The 18,601-nt window shown below is 33.2% G+C and overlaps 1 protein-coding gene across 1 annotated transcript in view; it reads right to left on the reverse strand.

The window, feature by feature from the left end:
• The window catches only part of LOC143228057 (orexin/Hypocretin receptor type 1-like), a 63,613-nt gene extending 52,660 nt beyond the window's left edge, over positions 1 to 10,953 (reverse strand). Inside the window, exon 1 of the mRNA XM_076459396.1 lies at positions 10,774 to 10,953. Within this exon, the coding sequence (XP_076315511.1) occupies positions 10,774 to 10,851 (78 nt within the window). The 5' untranslated portion in view covers positions 10,852 to 10,953. The remainder of the gene's footprint in view (positions 1 to 10,773) is intronic.
• Between the last annotated feature and the right edge of the window lie 7,648 nt (positions 10,954 to 18,601).

The raw sequence follows: 18,601 nt of genomic DNA on the forward strand, positions 1-18,601 counted from the left end.
TGAATTTCAAGTGTGTTTTTGCAAGAATGACTGGATTAATACTGAATGAGGTTAATTTCACTTTATATTAAAAATCTTAGATTAAAACATAACACGAGCAACTGTTGTGGCTCAGAGAAGTACTCGTAAAGAATTCATTTATTAAGCTTTTACGAAACAGCATATTTTATAAAAACGTTTAGCAACATCGTTTGTCAGCATTATAATCCTTTACGCAAGTTCATTTTGATAAACCTTTAGTGAAACCGTAAGCATTAAACTTCAATCAAGTCTTATAAGAATACTAATGAAATTGCTTTATAACTCAGGCGGCCGGTGACGTATGATATGCGTTCTTCCTGAGTTAAGGGTCAAAATAGCTAGCTTGTAATTAAAATTCAGAGCTTACTTATGCTGTAATACTGTGGAAACGGTAACTTTCACAATACATCAAAGATGTTGGCACCGAATATTTATTACTACTATTATCAATCCGGCTTGAGGAATACCAATGAAATGCAAAAGGCCACAAAATGTTGTGCATATTATGATATGAAGTATATAACGAAACATAACAATAATACCAAATGTGTTTTAATTACGGTATTACTAAATGTGACGACACATTTCGTTCAATTTCCGAACTTTTCTTTGCAAAAGGGCAACACTACTTTCAATATTAATAGTTAAAGTGTATCTAATAGTGCTAGGCGAAAAGCTTATTCGGCACTGGTCTAAAAATATTTATATAATATAGTATTAAATTTATTTCTTAGTAGTAACCCTTATTGGACTATGTAAAAGTGGAACTTTACAAAAATTTTATTTATATCGTGATTTGCCAACCCAATCTTTAATGGGTTAGGCATTTTTAAAGTGTTTACCTTACGTGGTTTAAGTTTATTTCTTCCAGCTATTTAATTATATATGATGATCATTACTAGTTACAAAATGTTAGGTTTGATATATGTAAGTAGTTTGGATTGATAAGGAGTTAATAATAACAACACATGTAAAAATGCCACTTCTCAACAGAAATGTGATAACATTTTCATTAAAAACTACTATATCCAAGCAGTATAGGACTTTAATCAGCTGGAAATATGACCGATACCTTTTAGTTCTATAAGACAGTATATTAATAGTTTACGCACCACATTTTAGTGAATAGTGATAGCATTAATCTGTGTTTCCTTAGCTTCTCAGTGAAATTCTTGAAATCTGTCATTTACGAATTACTGAATTCTGACATATTTCACCACACACACACAAGTTGGGTACGTTATATTAAAAACGACTTTGGAGTCTCACCACGTCGTTACAGTCTATCTTGTCACATCAGGTTATGGCCTGTCTGACGACCGTGCATTTTGACAATGATCTTGCACTGTTTTTTCCATTGTAAGAAAACCACTGTTGTAAGGCTGTCACGTCTAAAGCAACCATTCCACAATTCATCTAGTACTTGAAGTATTTGACGGTTGAACGAGAGTTATGACCAGATGCTTTATCTTGTTGAACTAGTTTCCAGATAGAAATTTTTCTTGACTGTCTTGCCTGGAGCTAGTGTACGGCTTTTGCCACTTGCCTTGTGTTTCCGGGTTTTCACATGTTAATAGACAGTGGACTTTGCTCACCGTAGCTGGAGCGCGAGTTGTTGCACATCTCTTTATGGATTGTCCTAGTGGCTGAGTTGATAACTAATTCTTTGTTTCTCAATGTCTTAAAGTACACCGGATATGTCGTTCTTTTACTCTCTGAATTTCCGGTATGAAAACATATAACCTGAGTGAATTAACACTTTGTGTTGAAAAGGCTTATTATACAGTATCTACGCAAAGCCACGAACTTTCATTGGCTGCGGCTGTCTCGTAATTTTTTGATTTGCATATTTAAAATATTTTTATTATATTGCATTAAAACTTCTGTATATATGATTATTTAAATTACATATATTTATCAGATACATGAAAATACGAGCCTTGTTAAATAATTTAATACTTGTTTTACATATTTTGCAATCGCTAATAATTTTTTCGGACCCGGCATGGCTAGGTGGTTATTGCACCCGACTCGTAATCCGAGGGTCGAGGATTCGAATCCCCGTTACACCAAACATGCTCGCCCTTTCAGTCGTTGGGTGTTATAAAGTGACGGTAAATCCCATCATTCGTTAGTAAAAGGGTAGCCCAAAAGTTGTCAGTGGGTGGTGATAACTAGCTGCCTTCCCTCTAGTCTTACACTGCTATATTAAGGACGACTAGCGCAGATAGTCCTGGTGTAGCTTTGTGCGAAACTCGAAACAAACCAAACTTCTAGTTTTATATGTGAACATTCACTTTCAAAGAGTCTCTCAGTTTATTTTAGTCTCAAAAGAACAATAAAAATGTCAAAGTAACTTCAACTAGTAACTACAAAGTTTAGTATTTAGGCAGATTTTGTCGATTTTAATAAATTATTCACGTTCTAATGCTGGTATACAACCAAAACATCATAAACTGTGCAACCACTTCAAGAATAGTAACTGAAATAATGTAAATAATAGATTACTCATGGAAAATAAAGGTGTTTATCGCGTGTGTGTTTGAATAGGCTACCAAATAATAAGAGTACTCTAGAATAGTAAATATTAAACAGAAGCTTTGGATTAAAAATAAGACTGAATTTGGAAGAAACATATTCCAAATATGTTTAGAATATTTTAGGTCAAACTCTTTCTGTAGCGTATCATATACTTGTGTCTGTATGTGTAATATGAAATATTTGCTTAGGCATATTTAAACAAAAATAAAAAACAACACTCAAAATTTCAAAAATAATTTCTGGGTTATCACACTTCTCGTGCGTACGTAAAATTGTTTAATTTGTTTTGAACTTTCGCGCAAAGTTACACGAAGACAATCAGCGCAAGATGTCCCTAATATAGCAGTGTAAATCTAGAGGGAATGCAGGTAGTCATCAACACCCACCGCCAAATGTTGAACTTCTCTTTTAGCAACAAATAGTGGGGTTTAATCGAAACATACAACGCCCTCATAGCTAAAAGGATGATTATGTTTATTTTGACATCGCGAAAATCTAACGATAGTGTTGAGGATTTTATTCATCTGATAAATCAATGCTAATTTTATGGCTTGCTTTCTTAACTTTTGAATAATATTATTTTATACTTTTCGCATATAGGTTAACTCATGTCTATGCTTACTATGTTTGTTGGCAACGTAACATTTCAAATTATAAATCTATCTTATCTTTATAAACCTTAGTTGTAGTAGTTATTAACTAATATATTCAAAACTAAATTTCATCTGGTTTATTCCATTCTTCGTATTTTCTCTTTACAACTATGGAATATTACTTTAATACATCAGGCTCTTTGACAACGAAAAAAGTAATCAAAACCACCTTTGAATTAAATAAGTGGTTTAAAATAGGGCTACAACTTTGCGTTTTACTTTATATTAGCTCATTGTTACTGAAAAGCGGCAACATTCTCTGAAATCAGCTCAAGAAAATTCAGCCGGCAAGAGCAAGATAGGGATAATGCGTTTTTTCTCAGTAAAAGTTCTTAAAAACAACATTAAAGTAATATCCTGTTACGAGATTATTTATATGCTTTGAGATATTATAAGTATCTGCCGCCGTCGCTAGTTTTGAACTGTGTTTGTGTGCTTGTTTTCTTAGTGTAAAGCAACATTGGCTATCTGCTGTGTCCACCGAGGGAAATCGAACACTTGATTCTAGCGTTGTAAATTCGTTTATTTGTTTGTTTTTATTTGAATTTCGCGCAAAGCTACACTATGGCTTTTTGCGCTAGCCGTCCCTAATTTAGCAGTGTAAGACTAGAGGGAAGGTAGTTAATCATCACCACTGACCGCCAACTCTTGGGCTACTCTTTCACAAACGAATAGTGGGATTGACTGTCACAATATAACGCTCCCGACGGCTGAAAGGACGAGCATGTCTGGTGCGACGGGGAATCGAACACGCGACCCTCAGATTACGAGTCGAGCGCCCTAACCACCTGGCCACGCCGGGCCCTGTATATCCGTAAACTTACTACTATTTCAGCGGGGGACCTCTAGTTTTGAACTGCTGACCAGCGGGAAGGAAACCGATGGATGTATCCACCACCAATTCTTGGCAATTTTTTACCAACTAGGAGTGAGATTGATTGATTCTTTATAACATTCTTATACGAGAACCATAACTGAAAAAAGAGCACGTTCGGAGCTGCCGTTTGATCCTACGACCCACAGATTGTGACTCGAGCATCTAAACAAGCAATGCTAGCTTCTGTTTGTTAGGAATTTCGAGAAATGTGATACTAAACTACGTCTTTTTAGTGTCGAAGTGTTTTAGCAAAATACAATATCTTTCACTGATAAAACACTTCAAATTTCCCCTATTCCCAGTGGCACAGCGTCATGTCTGCGGAAATATACTGTTAGAAACCGGGTTTAGTTACCCCTGGTAGGCAGAGCACAGACAGATCTTTGCGTAGATTTGTGCTTTGTAACAAACAATAACACGTCATGAAAATTATCCAGTTTATTCTTTCCACGAATACTAAATGAACCTATGCTTTTCCTAGTTATTATTTTTTATTTAAACAAAATGGAACACTAGTGAAAATATTGTGTGAAATTAGCATATAAGCAATAATTTTCTGATCAATCAGTACTGTATCAACGCCTTCGTGTTAATATAACACTTGTTCAAGGTTTGTGTATTTAGTTGGTATTCAATTAAAGACTCCATAGAGGCAAAACGTTCGTCAGCATTTCATTGTTTTCTCAATAGTCAGTAAAATATTTTTTTTATTTTTTCAGTTAATAACCAGAGAATCTCATTCTACTCATCCAATATCCAATAAATGTTTATTTTTGTGTGTTCTGGCTCTTTAGTGTTCATTTACCACTTTTCGATTTCTCTGTTTTGACTCAATATTAAACCTTCTCTATGTTTGATTCACAAGACTTTTTCCCTATACAGTTTCTTACTGTAAGTTAATCAATGTCTCATGAAAAGAAAAATCACAGATCGAAACGCTTTGCTGATATCTGTGTTTGCGTATTTTTCATAGTTTTACAGTTAAAGAATTTAATTTTTTTCTCTCTAAATAATGCATATTTTACATGCAGGAAAACATATGTAGCCAGAAAGGTCCAACAGTAATAGCTGCTTTTGATAATTTTTGATTAGTCAGATATATGATTACATTCGTCACTTTGTTGTATTTTCTTGTCACTGTATAATTGTGTATGAACAAAACTAGATGTGTTCACTATCTTAAATTCAGTAAACCTGAATAGTGGTTCATTAAAGTGTTTACTGTATTTCATTAATCAATTTTAATGTTAGCAAAACCAAAAATAAAAAATCTGTAGGAATAATCGTAAGTAAAGTTTCAAAGTAATTTATTTTTTAAATTTAAGATAACGAAATAGAAATTCCGGACAAATGATTTAATTTAGCAAGCTTTACAAAGAAAGAACAGAAAAAGTATTCACATTTTCAAATAAAACTCCGTTTCTTGTAAACTAATTTATCTTAGTGTTTAGTGACACTCTAGCCATTGTTATAAATGATCAAAAGTGTTATCGATCTAATTACTTTCAAGTAATTATTTCTATTCCGTTATCTTTAGTTTGGAATATAACGAAGAAAATGATTATCTCGTAGAAATGAGGAGAAAGTAATTAATGAAACATCCACACATATTTATAGGAACTTTCAGACATTTAGATCATGAGTAGGCAGTTCATAACTAAATCTTCCATGTGGATTTAGCTTCTAATCCTTTAACTAAAAGAAAATCTTTAATCTTGAGCGATTAAATGCATTTGAAGAATAACAAGTAACATCTATTAAATACTGAACACTATTACATGCAGGTTAAAAGAACTAAACAAAACACTACATAGCCATGTAGTCTATATTAATACTATCTAATGGATAAGTTGTAAAAGAGTGCCAGCATTTCTTATAGCTGTTGCCTGAAAAATAAAACAACAAAAATGTCTTCTTTGTTATTTGTACAGCGTTCAGAAATATTTAGAATATGGAAATTATATGGCGTCAAAAAGAAATGCTTATAACTGATACAGAAGGATCAAAAGTAACTGTAATATATTGATCTAATTACGTTTCAGATTATATATATATATATATACTGCATCACGTTTCGGTACGATGTACAGCAAATATTCATAGTTATACTATTTTGACATAAACGGAAGAAAATCTCTATAAATATATAAAATGTCGTCACGAATAACGCACGTTGAGAATGATATTTAATGTTAATAACACAGCAAACTTCGATAGGTAATATTTACGTGATAAACTGTTTGTTTGTTTTGAATCTCACGCAAAGATACACGAGGGCTATCTGCGCTCGTCATAAACTGGAAACTTCCATTAATTCATTAAAATGTCTGTGATCATGGAATAAATATAAATCTTCTTAAAATTCAATAATACTGTATTTTTAATTCATGTATGTTTCTTTGAAAGAGAGAAATTAGCTATGCAACAATTACACGCGAGGATAGTTTATGAATATAAGAAGATAGTTTTGTATTTTTAAAACTTCAGAAATAAAAAGAAGTTACTCGAGAAGTATTTTGGTTGATTTTTAGAAATTATTCGATAAATCAACATTGTGTGGAACTTTATGAGATGTATTTAATAAAACTCGATTAATGTTTTTGCATTTAATTAATTATTCTACGTTTTATCTATTGATAAGAAAAGAAGAAATTGGTAGTGGGTTCTATTAGTAAAGTTATGGGTTTAATAACCGTGTGTGTTGGTTTCTTTGTATTTGAATTTTGCGTAAAGCTACATGAAGGCTATCTGCGCTAGTCGTCCCTGAGTTAACAGTGTAAAAACGAGAGGGAAGGAAGCTAGCCATTACCACCCACTGCCAACTCTAGGGTTATTCTTTTACCAACGAATAGTGGGATTGACCGTCACATTATAACGTACCCACAACTGAAAGAGCGAACATGCTTGGTGTGACGTGATTCGAACCCGCGGCTTTCAGATTACAAGTTAAGTGCCTTAACCACCCGACCATTCTGGACCCTAATCACTCTCCCCACAAAAACTAAACAAACAATTCAGTAAACATATGTGTTTACTTTTAAGCTATGTAACATAGATACCTTTAAAATTCAGTTATTAAAACATGTTATCATTAACGATTCCATTTATAGTCTTCTTTAACTACGTAAATCTCTATTAGCTTCTGTTGAACATATAATAAATGTGTATCAGTATTTCCTGCTTTATTTTCTGTTAAGTAAACGAACTTGGTCAAAGAAGGTTCTTCTACATTTATGGGAGACCCTTATAAAACAAACACAAAAGAAAACATTATAAACTGAGTAAAAATCTCTATCTTGAAAGCTCAGACGAATTGTGATAAAATTTGTCATAATGTAAATTAATAAAAAATCCTTAAAAAACACAGTTTCGTATATGTTAAGTTAATTATCAGTATATTTACCAATATACAAACTAATGAATTTCCTTTCTATGATAAAATATCTTTAATAGACTTTGACGGAAGTATTAATACTTTATAAACTACCAACAGTTTATTGGTAAATTAATAAAAAATCCTTAAAAAACACAGTTTCGTATATGTTAAGTTAATTATCAGTATATTTACCAATATACAAACTAATGAATTTCCTTTCTATGATAAAATATCTTTAATAGACTTTGACAGAAGTATTAATACTTTATAAACTACCAACAGTTTTAAAGATCTGTTTACATTTAATCATTTGTTTTAAACCTTATTTCATCAGTCGTTATCTGGAAATCTTTGAAGTTTTCGACAAAAGTCACAAGGAATAGTAAATAATTTACTATATCTCATTAATGATTTAATTCTTTTGTTCTATATCTTTAAACAAGTGTCCCCCGTAAGTTTTCAGATTTACAACGCTAAAATCAGGGATTCGATTCCCCTTGTTGGACTCAGCAGATAGCTCGATGTGGCTTTGCTATAAGAAAAAAACGCACAAACTTTAAATAAATATGTCCTAGTCAATTCTGATGTGATACGGGATTCATTTATACTGCATAAATTCTAAAAAGTTACTATTCAAAAAATAATTATTCCTTGATAAATATACTTTCAAATATTAATACACATTAATTTATTACTGTATCATTGACATCTTATATTTCGGCTTTGATAAGAAACTCGATGATGCTACGTTATTTCAGTGGTTTTGGCATGGTGTTATGTGTTAAAACATATTTTTTAACGATTTAGTAGCGTAGCTTTCATTATGTAATTTTGAAAACGTTAACATATGTTAAAGAGCAATTCCTAAACAAAACAACTTGATTAAAATTTTAATAACGTTAAAGTTTAGTTAGTTAATGCTATGAGATATAGTGATTTAACTACTTGTCTAAGATTTTTTATACTTTATTATGGATACTTATCCATTTCGCTATTTGTGGTAATAGCAAAACTTATGTTTAAAGAAAATATTTATTTATACTTAACTAACATTCGATACCTAGTGGCTAGTGCACCCTTCAATCTCTTGCTATTGCATGTAGTAACTGTAAGGGCATCAATGTAGAATTTAATAACACGTGAATGCTTTGGTTTCAAATCAAAATAAACAAGTTTTTACTTGATGGCTAATTGCAAATTTAAATATCGTTATTTTGTGGCTTTTCAAGTACTATGTTTGTTTCTGTAATGCCGGTATTCCGAGCACAAAGATTAGTATTTCTTTTTATTCGTAGCAAGTGAAGAGAGGTATTAAAGTGTAAAACTGAAAGTAGTAACCAAAAACAAAGCCAAATTTTAAATACACAAAATAGAAATAACAGTTTCGAATACTTTCTATGTTTTAACGCAAAGTTAAAGACGAGACATTTATTAAACACCCATTATATAAAAAACGGTGCTTTTATCAAAATGCTCCCACACCTTTACAACTTGAAATTCAAGTACCTTCATTGCCTAAATTCATTTTTGAACCTCACTTGAAATCTCACTGTTTTATAAGCTACTAGTAGAGTACATGGTGTAGCTTAGGAGAAAATGTTATTTAAATATCCTGAGTTGTTTTAATCGTGATTGTTTTGAAAAAAATATATACTTCTTCACCTAACTACATAATTTGATTAAAATTGATAAAATAACAATGAGAGAAAAATAATTTTAAAGTATTTGAATCAAAGCAAAATAAGATACGTTGCTCCTGCTTCTTGCAATTGCCTTGCATGACATTTCAAGCTTCCAAAACAAAATTTCCTACCTTTTTGATGTCATGGTTTCTGCTGTGTGGTGAAATTTCGTTTGCAGCACATTCTAAATTTATTATATTTCTATTTAATGAAGAACTAATTTATTTCCTTTTTGGTGCAACACAACATGAATGTAAATACTGCCAATACTGAACGTTTCTGTAAAGTCATCGTATAGCTGATTCTTGCGAGTACACGCAAGCAAAGCAAAAGATATGACTGATGTACCCTTATTTGGTTGAAGGAATGTACGCCGATTTTTAAGAGAAAGTACCAGCTTTTTTCAGCTGAGGGGAGTTAGAAAGTAGGAATATATATGTAGGGAAGAAAGGCAGAGGGACTGAAAGAGCAAACGAAGAGAACAGAGAGATAATGAATGAGCAGAGAAGCAAATGAAGACTCCACGAAGTTTTTAAATGGCTTTAACACATTACTGATCATGGACAGAATGACCAGAAGGAATCTTCACACTGAGAAGAAAGGTAAATAACTGCTCACTTGCTGACACACTACCAGTAAAATCCAGCTTTGTCAATTTAAGATCAAATGTTGTTCTATTTGCCAAAAATTGCTACGTATTTCATTTTATCCTGAAATTTGAGTCCATAAGCATGTAGCTCTTGTTAACTTATACATATAGATTATACAAGAGTATCTCGGTGTTGAATTGTTTAAAAACTTTCATGCATATGGTGTACCGAAGGTGACTTTAAACACGAAACTTCGTTCATGTTACTTGAAAATCAATTGCACCTATTAAAACAGACTACTTATTTAAACCGGTATACAGTGAAACAAGTCATATACATTCCTACGTACATGTAAAATCGTTTCATTTATTATTAATTCGTTGCAGCTAATCAAAACGCGCAAAGTAATTGTTGAGCTTTAGAAATATAGGTACCTTTCTAAGGTAATTCAAGGTGTTGTTTGCATATGAACTTCTTTAGGCGAAACTGATGTATGTAGGGGATTAAATAACTTTTTATTTCTTCATTTCTACTTTAATGTTGCATAGAGAATAAAAGCGACAACTTTGTTTCTAAGAGGTTTTTCACACATAATTTAACATGTCGTTTAATCTCAGAATTTCTAAATATAATAGTTGACTTTTTAAGATATATCATAAAGCAACAGAATGTAAAATATGAGCACTGTGTTGAACGTGCACTATAATAATGCGTATTAGAAATTAGGAAGGCATTAGAGTGTTAAAAACCTTCTGTATGTAATTTAAAACTTTTTTTAAATGTCTTAGAACTCTTTGGAAAAGTCTAAATAGCTTAATAATTACAATTCAGTAATAAATGTACTTGTTATTTTATATTTTATCCTAGAATATAAAGAAAAAACCCGCGTAGATTGATAATGTATCAGAATAAACGGACTAATAAAATCCACCTTCTTACATCTTTAAACAATGACATATGAAATCTTATTAAAACATTAATATTATTTTACTGAAAAGGTAAACAGAGGTGATTTAGATCTGTCATTACTAACCTTCCTGTCAGACGAAGCAGCTGGTGAAAGAGATTCTTTGATTTGGAATTTCGGGTTCAGCTCCTTCTTATGATACATATACAGAGTTCTGGAGGTGGATTATCGCAAATATGATCTGGATGACTGTACTTGAAGCTGGACTGGCAGAAATTTAGTACAGAAGAATCAGTTCGCCGTGTCTTGTTGAGTGTAGCTTGCAGATTCGACTCACTCACGAAATGACGTTGTGTACCATTTTGTAGTTTGATTGGTTCCCTGTCTTTTTACGACAACTACGCAATATACAAGGCTGAAAGACGCATACAAAACTGGTGTTCGTATTGTTATTAGTACAATTACGTAAAATATTTGAGTTTGAAAAAATTACGTTTTGTATTCCTTACATATTTCTGATATTTATTCGTCCTGCTGTATTTGTATATTTATCTAACTAACTACACCTGTTAAAGTATTATGTTAATTATTAAGTTCTCATTTCTGCTGCGTTTAAATAGACCTTTCTACGTTGTCGTAAAAATGTCTGCCATCACATGGATGTAGATAAGAAAACATAAACTTACCAGCCTTTCCCAGCTGTTAAGAGCTATAATTTACATATTTCAGAACCTAATTGTATTTACTACGCGAGCTTACGCACAGTACATGCATGCGCACATGAAAACCCTCCTCAGCAATTTTAGACTGGACCTTTTCAAGCTATTTTTTTTTACTTGTTAGAAATCTTTACCATTTGACATCAGGATGTTTGTTTAATAACAATCCATCCGTGCATTGTTTGGGTTTTCTAATTTATTGTCTTCTCCGAGCATTGTATAAAAATAGAGATAAAAATAGGGTATACATAATCTTTGAACTTGGCAACATTATTGTTTAGATCGAACTTAGTTTAGAAAATTAATATATTTCTATGTAAATACATATGTGTTTTCATACTTACATCTATCAAACTAAGACACGAAAGCAAAACTATAAAGCATGACGTAAATGTATTCTTAAGACGGCTGGTGTGGGTATTAAAACTTTAATTAAAATAAAATACAGAACAATGTTTAGACCTTTTTTAGGTCATCTTCAGGTTAACAGTCTTCAGAATACATTTTTACTTCAACTGGGTTTCTCGTCATCACGGAAAGCATAACTTAAAATACATGTTTGATATAAAAATAAACTTTAAAAATTAACTTTAACGTCTATTTAACGTCTAACGTTAACCTTCTTAGATTCTTCACAGGTAAATTAAATACTATTGAAGAAAGAAACCAGGGGCTGCCAAAACATAACAGGTCCTTTTAGAAAAAACAGTGTTCTAATTCAAGTCTCATAATGTTGTTTTTGTGTGATAGTTTGAATTTTATTTTCGGAAGATTTCAGAATCTCTCCATAAATATTGTTTTGCAATAGATTACGGATAGATATGGGTCAACATTTGTATTACCTTTTAGAAATCGTATAAGTTTTAACATATGAATATAGAAAGTTATGCAATGTCAAAAAAATGTGATATCTTTTAGATAAAAAGCAGTGCCAGCTGAATTAGGTACATATATAACAACCATGATTATCATAAACTCACAGCCCTTTAGAATCTATAGTTAAAATACTATTCTCTAAATAGGCTGAAAAAACTTGAAAAATACGAGAAATATATATAATTGATTTCAAAAGAAAACGAAAAAACACAATTTCCTTTAAACTCAATACGATGTGGTGAATCAACTGATACGTTGGTTTTCGTATTCATATTTACAGTTCTAACTGGATTTTAATTTTAGATATATATATGTATATGTTAATGAATGTGAAAATTTCACTTTTGTTTCAGATGCTTTATTCATAGAGTAACTTATTAAGATAATAAAGGAAATACAGTTTGTAAAGAAGTGTTAAACATTTATTATCAATGTGTTTCAATTCCAAGGCGTAATAACGCGCAGTTACTAAGTGCAACGTGTATGACCATTAAACGTTCAGCATCCAATGACAGATTTAGGGTGTAAAAGGAATGTACAATGTTAGTATCAAGGTAAAATACTATTAAAAGTAGACTGAAAAGCATAGGAAGATTCAACTTCAGAATATGTAATGTGATCTAAGAAATACATTTTCATAAAAGACCAAAGTAATTTCAGTATTTAATAAAAAGAAGGTCCCTTGATTCAGTGGCAAGTTTAAAGGCTTATAACGCTAAAAATCGGATTTAGGTACCTGTGGTGGGTATAACAAAGATATTTCATAGCATAGCTTTGTGCTTATCAATCAACAAACAAACAAAGGTAACAAAGGGTAACAGCATTAAGTGTTTGTACAAAAGAAAAAAAACATCACGGGTAATAGCAGTGAGTGCTTATACAATCAAACAAACATGACATAAGGATAATAGCACGAAGTGTTTGTGTGTTTCTTAATTACAGTTATAATAGTTTGTTTGTTTTGAATTTCGCGCATAGCTACTCGAGGGCTATCTGTGCTAGCCGTCCCTAATTTAGCAGTGTAAGAATAGAGGGAAAGCAGCTAGTCCTCACCACCCACCGCCAACTCTTGGGCTACTCTTTTACCAAAGAATAGTGGGATTGACTGACACATTATAACGCCCCCACGGCTGAAAAGGCAAACATGTTAGGTGTGACGGGGATTCGAATCCTCAATCCTCAGATTACGAGTCGAGCGCCTTAACCACTTGGCCGTGCCGGGCCGTATTAAGGTTATAAACAAATTAATGTCAGTTTCTTGAAAGAAAACAACAACTTTTATGAGTAAGTGTGTTTGTATTTTTCTTATAGGAAAGGCACATTGGACTATCTGCTGAGCCCACTTGAACCCCTGATTTTAGCGTTGTAAATCCGTAGACTTACCGCTGTACTAGCGGGGAGCAACAACTTTCATCCAGTGCTTCTTTCGTTATTATGGCCAGGTGGGATTCCCAAACAATATCATGCTTAACATGAGATCTGTCCGTCTTTGGATATGTTTGAAGCTGTTGTATCCAAATACGCAGTTTATATGATGATATCGTACGCCATTCGAGACAAATGAGCAGTTAAAGAGACTCGAGGTGTTCGAATGGTCGCACCACCTAATGGGCTGTGGCAACACACACTAATTCATCACCACTGTTTTGTTTCTTAAACCAAAGTTTGCGACCATACTTTATTGTTCATTTCAGGTTGTCGGTTCTGTTTTGATTCTTCTGACAGTCTACTGTCCTTGTCTTCATCAAACCTACTTTTCAGTGCTTCCAACATACCTTTGAGATTGATGGATGGATTTGCCTCAACAAGTGCTTCACAATGTCCATTATTATTACACTCTGCGGCTGCGTAGTTTGCAAATCGAACATCTCAGAATCTTTCACGTGCAAGTAATCGAGAAAATAATGACAACTGATGATGACGTGTCGATAGAGTTCCAGTCACGGTCAGCGTAGCTTGGAACTATCTGCTAAAGATTTACTCAACCCTTGTCTCAATAACAGATGAAACGAAGGGTGAAAAAAAAAAGAGGACTTACGTTGTGGACCCAAAAAGAAGTACTGTTATTGAATATAATATATCTTCTGGCTATGTGACCACTTATAAGTCGACCATATGTTGTCCGATTCGGAAATTGTAAAATATAACCGTTATATCGTGTTGTATGCACCGGCCTTTGTGACTTTCAACAAGTTTGGATAAATTATTATTTTTTTATGCCCGATTCCTTCCACTGAGGCGATTTTAGCGGATAAAGATAGATGTCTTGTGTTAAAAATATACTTAATAGAACTTAATAACCATTTCAGTAAGAAATGTTCTCTACAGTTTAGTGTTTCTTAATTTTAATTTGTTTTTTTGTTGTTTCTTAAAAAGTAATGAGGTTCAACTTTTTGTGTGCAGTCATAATAAAAATGTATTTATCATGTGTAATGAGGTTAAAAGTTAAGTTTATAAATAAATCTTAAAAGTAATTAAGTATAAGTTTGTTACATAATTGTGTAATGATATAATGTACTGATTTCTTACATAAGCGGAGGTAATGAGGTGATTTCGTACGTTAACAGATATTGTGTTGGTTTCTTGCATATATGTTTAACGTGATAAAATTTTGGCAATATTCATAACTGATCAGGCGTGGGTTGTCTCTATAAAGAACCGAGTGTGTCTAGTTATGGATTTGAGGGTTTTTGTTGATGTTCAGTTACTGTGTTTGTTTGTTTGTTTTGGAATTTCGCACAAACTACTCGAGGGCTATCTGTGCTAGCCGTCCCTAATTTAGCAGTGTAAGACTAGAGGGAAGGCAGGTAGTCATCACCACCCACCGCCAACTCTTGGGCTATTCTTTTAACAACGAATAGTGGGATTGACCGTCACATTATAACGCCCCCACGGTTGGGAGGGCGAGCATGTTTGGCGCGACTCGGGCGCGAACCCGCAACCCTCAGATTACGAGTTGCACGCCTTAACGCGCTAGGCCAACTATTTACTGTGAGAAAAGAAGAAAAAGCTTGCGCTCTATACCCTAGCGCAGAAGGTGCGTTATAAAGGTGACAGTCAAATTTCACAAGAAAGGGCAGGTAAAAATTGGTGGTAGGTGGTACTGGCCACAATTATTAAGGATTATCACACATAGTCCTTGCATAGTTTTGCTCAAATTTCCGAAACTATATTGGTTTCAAAGAATTAGCGTGTGACGGAAGTAGATGCTAGTTAAAGCAATAGTATATTACGAAAAGTAAAAATCAGTTCCAGGAAAAGTAATTCAGTAACGTTTAATGCTGGAGAAATTACATTTTGTGATCTCTTTTATTAATTCCTGTTTAGAGATGGAGGGGTAATAACATCAACAATTTATCATGAAATAGCACGAATAAAATACAACACACATATGTTAACGTTTCAGTTTCTTAAGCTTAATGCAGATCGAATGCTTAACATTTTTAACGACATTACACTAAGTAATATGTACAAGTAAAGAGTTTTAAATACGCTTATTTAGTTTTGTAACGTTCGTGGTACAGTTTGTGGATGAATGATGGTGTTGGTTAATTTTCTTTGCTGATATCGAGAATATATGTTATGTAGCAATGTAAAGATATGTAGTTTGTTGTTTCTTGGGATTTACTATCATTTGTTTGTTGTTGATTATGTTGTTGATCTGAGTGTGTGTGTGTGTATAATTGTTTTCAATGGTTTTTGTAGAAAATTTGTTGATGTTGATGAAGTGTCGTTTTATGTTGTTAATTTCATCGTTAATTTTATCGGGTTAAAATAGTTTTTGTGGCTGTGTTTATTTGGTTTATTAATATGTTTAGTTTTTGTATTCGTGATGACGAAAAACGCACTCGAAGTACAAATGTAAGATACCAGTTTTTTTTTTGTTTCATATGTTGAGTCCCAGGGAATGTATAATCCAGTATGGGTGATTTTTCTGTGAAATTTTGTTTTGAATCGTGTATCGATTCTTGTGATCTTAGGTTAAGAAATGCTATCTGTCTCGTTTTCTCGTGTTCACATGTGAACTTAATGTTAGGGTGTATGGAGTTAACGTGGTTGAAAAAAAAGTGTGTGTTTTGTAGATGTGAATATAGCAATTGTATTGTCAATGTATCTGTACCAGTATAGTGGAGGGTGTAAGGCTGAATTGATCACTTGAGATTCAATCTGTGTCATGAAAATGTTCGATAGAACTGGTAACACATGATTGTCTATAATTAAGCCATTTATTTGTCAGTAGTTTTGGTCATTGAACATGAAGTTAGTTTTAGTGGTAGTGAATTCTATAAGGGTTGCTGATTAGTTGCTGGAGATATGTATAAGTGGAATGGAGTCTTGAATATAAAGTTCTAAAGCTATCTTGCAGGCTTTAGTTGTTGGGACTTCTGTGAAGAGGGAGATTACATCAAAACTGGCTTTTGAGACTTTATGATTTAGTTGTTTAAGAATACATTTAATGTTAAAAGAGTATTTGAAAAAGGAGCCAGTTGATGCTATATATTTACCGAGGTTGGCCCAGCATGGCCAAGCGTGTTAAGGCGTGCGACTCGTAATCCGAGGGTCGCGGGTTCGCATCCCCGTCGCGCCAAACATGCTCGCCCCTTTCAGCCGTGGGGGCGTTATCATGTTGCGGCCAATCCCACTATTCGTTGGTAAAAGAGTAGCCCAAGAGTTGGCGGTGGGTAGTGATGACTAGCTGCCTTCCCTCTAGTCTTACACTGTTAAATTAGGGACGGCTAGCACAGATAGCCCTCGAGTAGCTTTGTGCGAAATTCAAAAACAAACAACAAACATTTACCGAGGTTGTTGTTAAATGATTTTTAGGTCGACATTACAAGTCGTAGTGGAGAATCAGTTTTGTGAGGTTTTGGGTTGTGGTGTGTATGAGCCGGTGTGTACGTAAGAATAAAGGTTTTCTGAGATTGTGTTGATTTTTTACATTTATATTAGTATTTTGTTTAATTGGCTTTTATGTGTTTTTGTTGGATTTGTGGGTATTAGTTTAAATTTGTTTGTATCTGATAAGATGTTGTTCATGTTTTTGGACGTATTCGTCTGTGTTCATTATAACTATAGCTTTGCCTTTATCTACTTTTAGAATTTTGATGTTTTTGTCCTGTTTCTGGTTGTTTATAGAATTTATATTTTTCCGTGTGAAATTGTGTTTTCTTTTCTATGAAACTGTGTTAATGAGTTTGCGTAAAAATTGTTTTCAAAAAGTTGTTTAAGATACTCTGTTGAAGTGTTTCGATGAAATAGATATTTTCAGTTCTACCTGGAAGGTTAGGTTGTTGGTTGTCGATGGAATTGTTGTCGAAACTGTCTTCTTTCTGCTGGTTGTTTTCCGTTGTTTTGTTGGTGTTTTCGGTTTGTGTACAATGAACTGCCAGTCTTCTATCTAGGTCTTCCAGACAGGCTTTCATTTCAACGGATGAAATATTTTTAGATGTTGCTACAAAGTATAGTCCTACGTTGTGCAGACGTAACTCTTCATTCTTAATTGTTGGTCGGATCTGTTATCACTGCACAACAATGTTTTTGAAAAGTTTTGTTTCCTGAAAAGTTTCTGTTGATTGTGACAGGTATCTGGTGGGTATGTACAAATATAGTTTTGGTTTTGCTTCATCACGTTAGAACTCTGAGAAATAGACACTTAACTGTTTACCGGCAATAATGTATTTACTTGCGTTTATGTTTCTAATACACTATTAAGTTCAACATAATTAAAAGTGTTTTGCTCCTGATTTTCGTTTGTATTCAATGTCCGGTGCATCACGTTGCAGTGTCCAACAGTAGTGAGCAAGCATTGACGGATTCCAGTTGCCCTGATATCGTTTTCCTATTGTAGCCATGTCCTGGTGTAGCTGAAGATTTGGATGAATCGGTACGTGATGAGCATATTTGGATTTGATTTTCATGATAAGCAGCCAAAAATTTATAAGGAACACCCAATAGTGTTCAAGAAGCAAAAACTTTGTTGTGCAGTGTAATTACGAGGTTGCTGATGGTTCGTCGTGTTGGTGTCTTTTTTGTTGTTGGCACCTTAGTTTATCTAGTTTTTTGTTATGGCGGATCTTCTTTTCCTTGTTATTTTTGCTATTGATTTGATTGATGCTGCGTTTTATGAGTCCATAAATGTCTGGTTGAATGCAGCAGGCCAGTTGATTGTCTAGATTCATTTTTTTTTCTGGAAGTCATTTAGTTCTTTATATTTCGAGTTTAACATGACTTTTAGTAAGTTGTTTTTCTTCTGTAAGTTATGGATGTTTGTATACTAACTAAAATTCTTGGATAATTTTGTCTTCACAAAAGTAGGGATTAGTTTTTCCCTTTCGGCACTGTTATATGAAATAACAATA

Source organism: Tachypleus tridentatus, chromosome 10 (assembly GCF_004210375.1).
Source record: "Tachypleus tridentatus isolate NWPU-2018 chromosome 10, ASM421037v1, whole genome shotgun sequence".
In the NCBI taxonomy this organism is placed as follows: domain Eukaryota; kingdom Metazoa; phylum Arthropoda; class Merostomata; order Xiphosura; family Limulidae; genus Tachypleus; species Tachypleus tridentatus.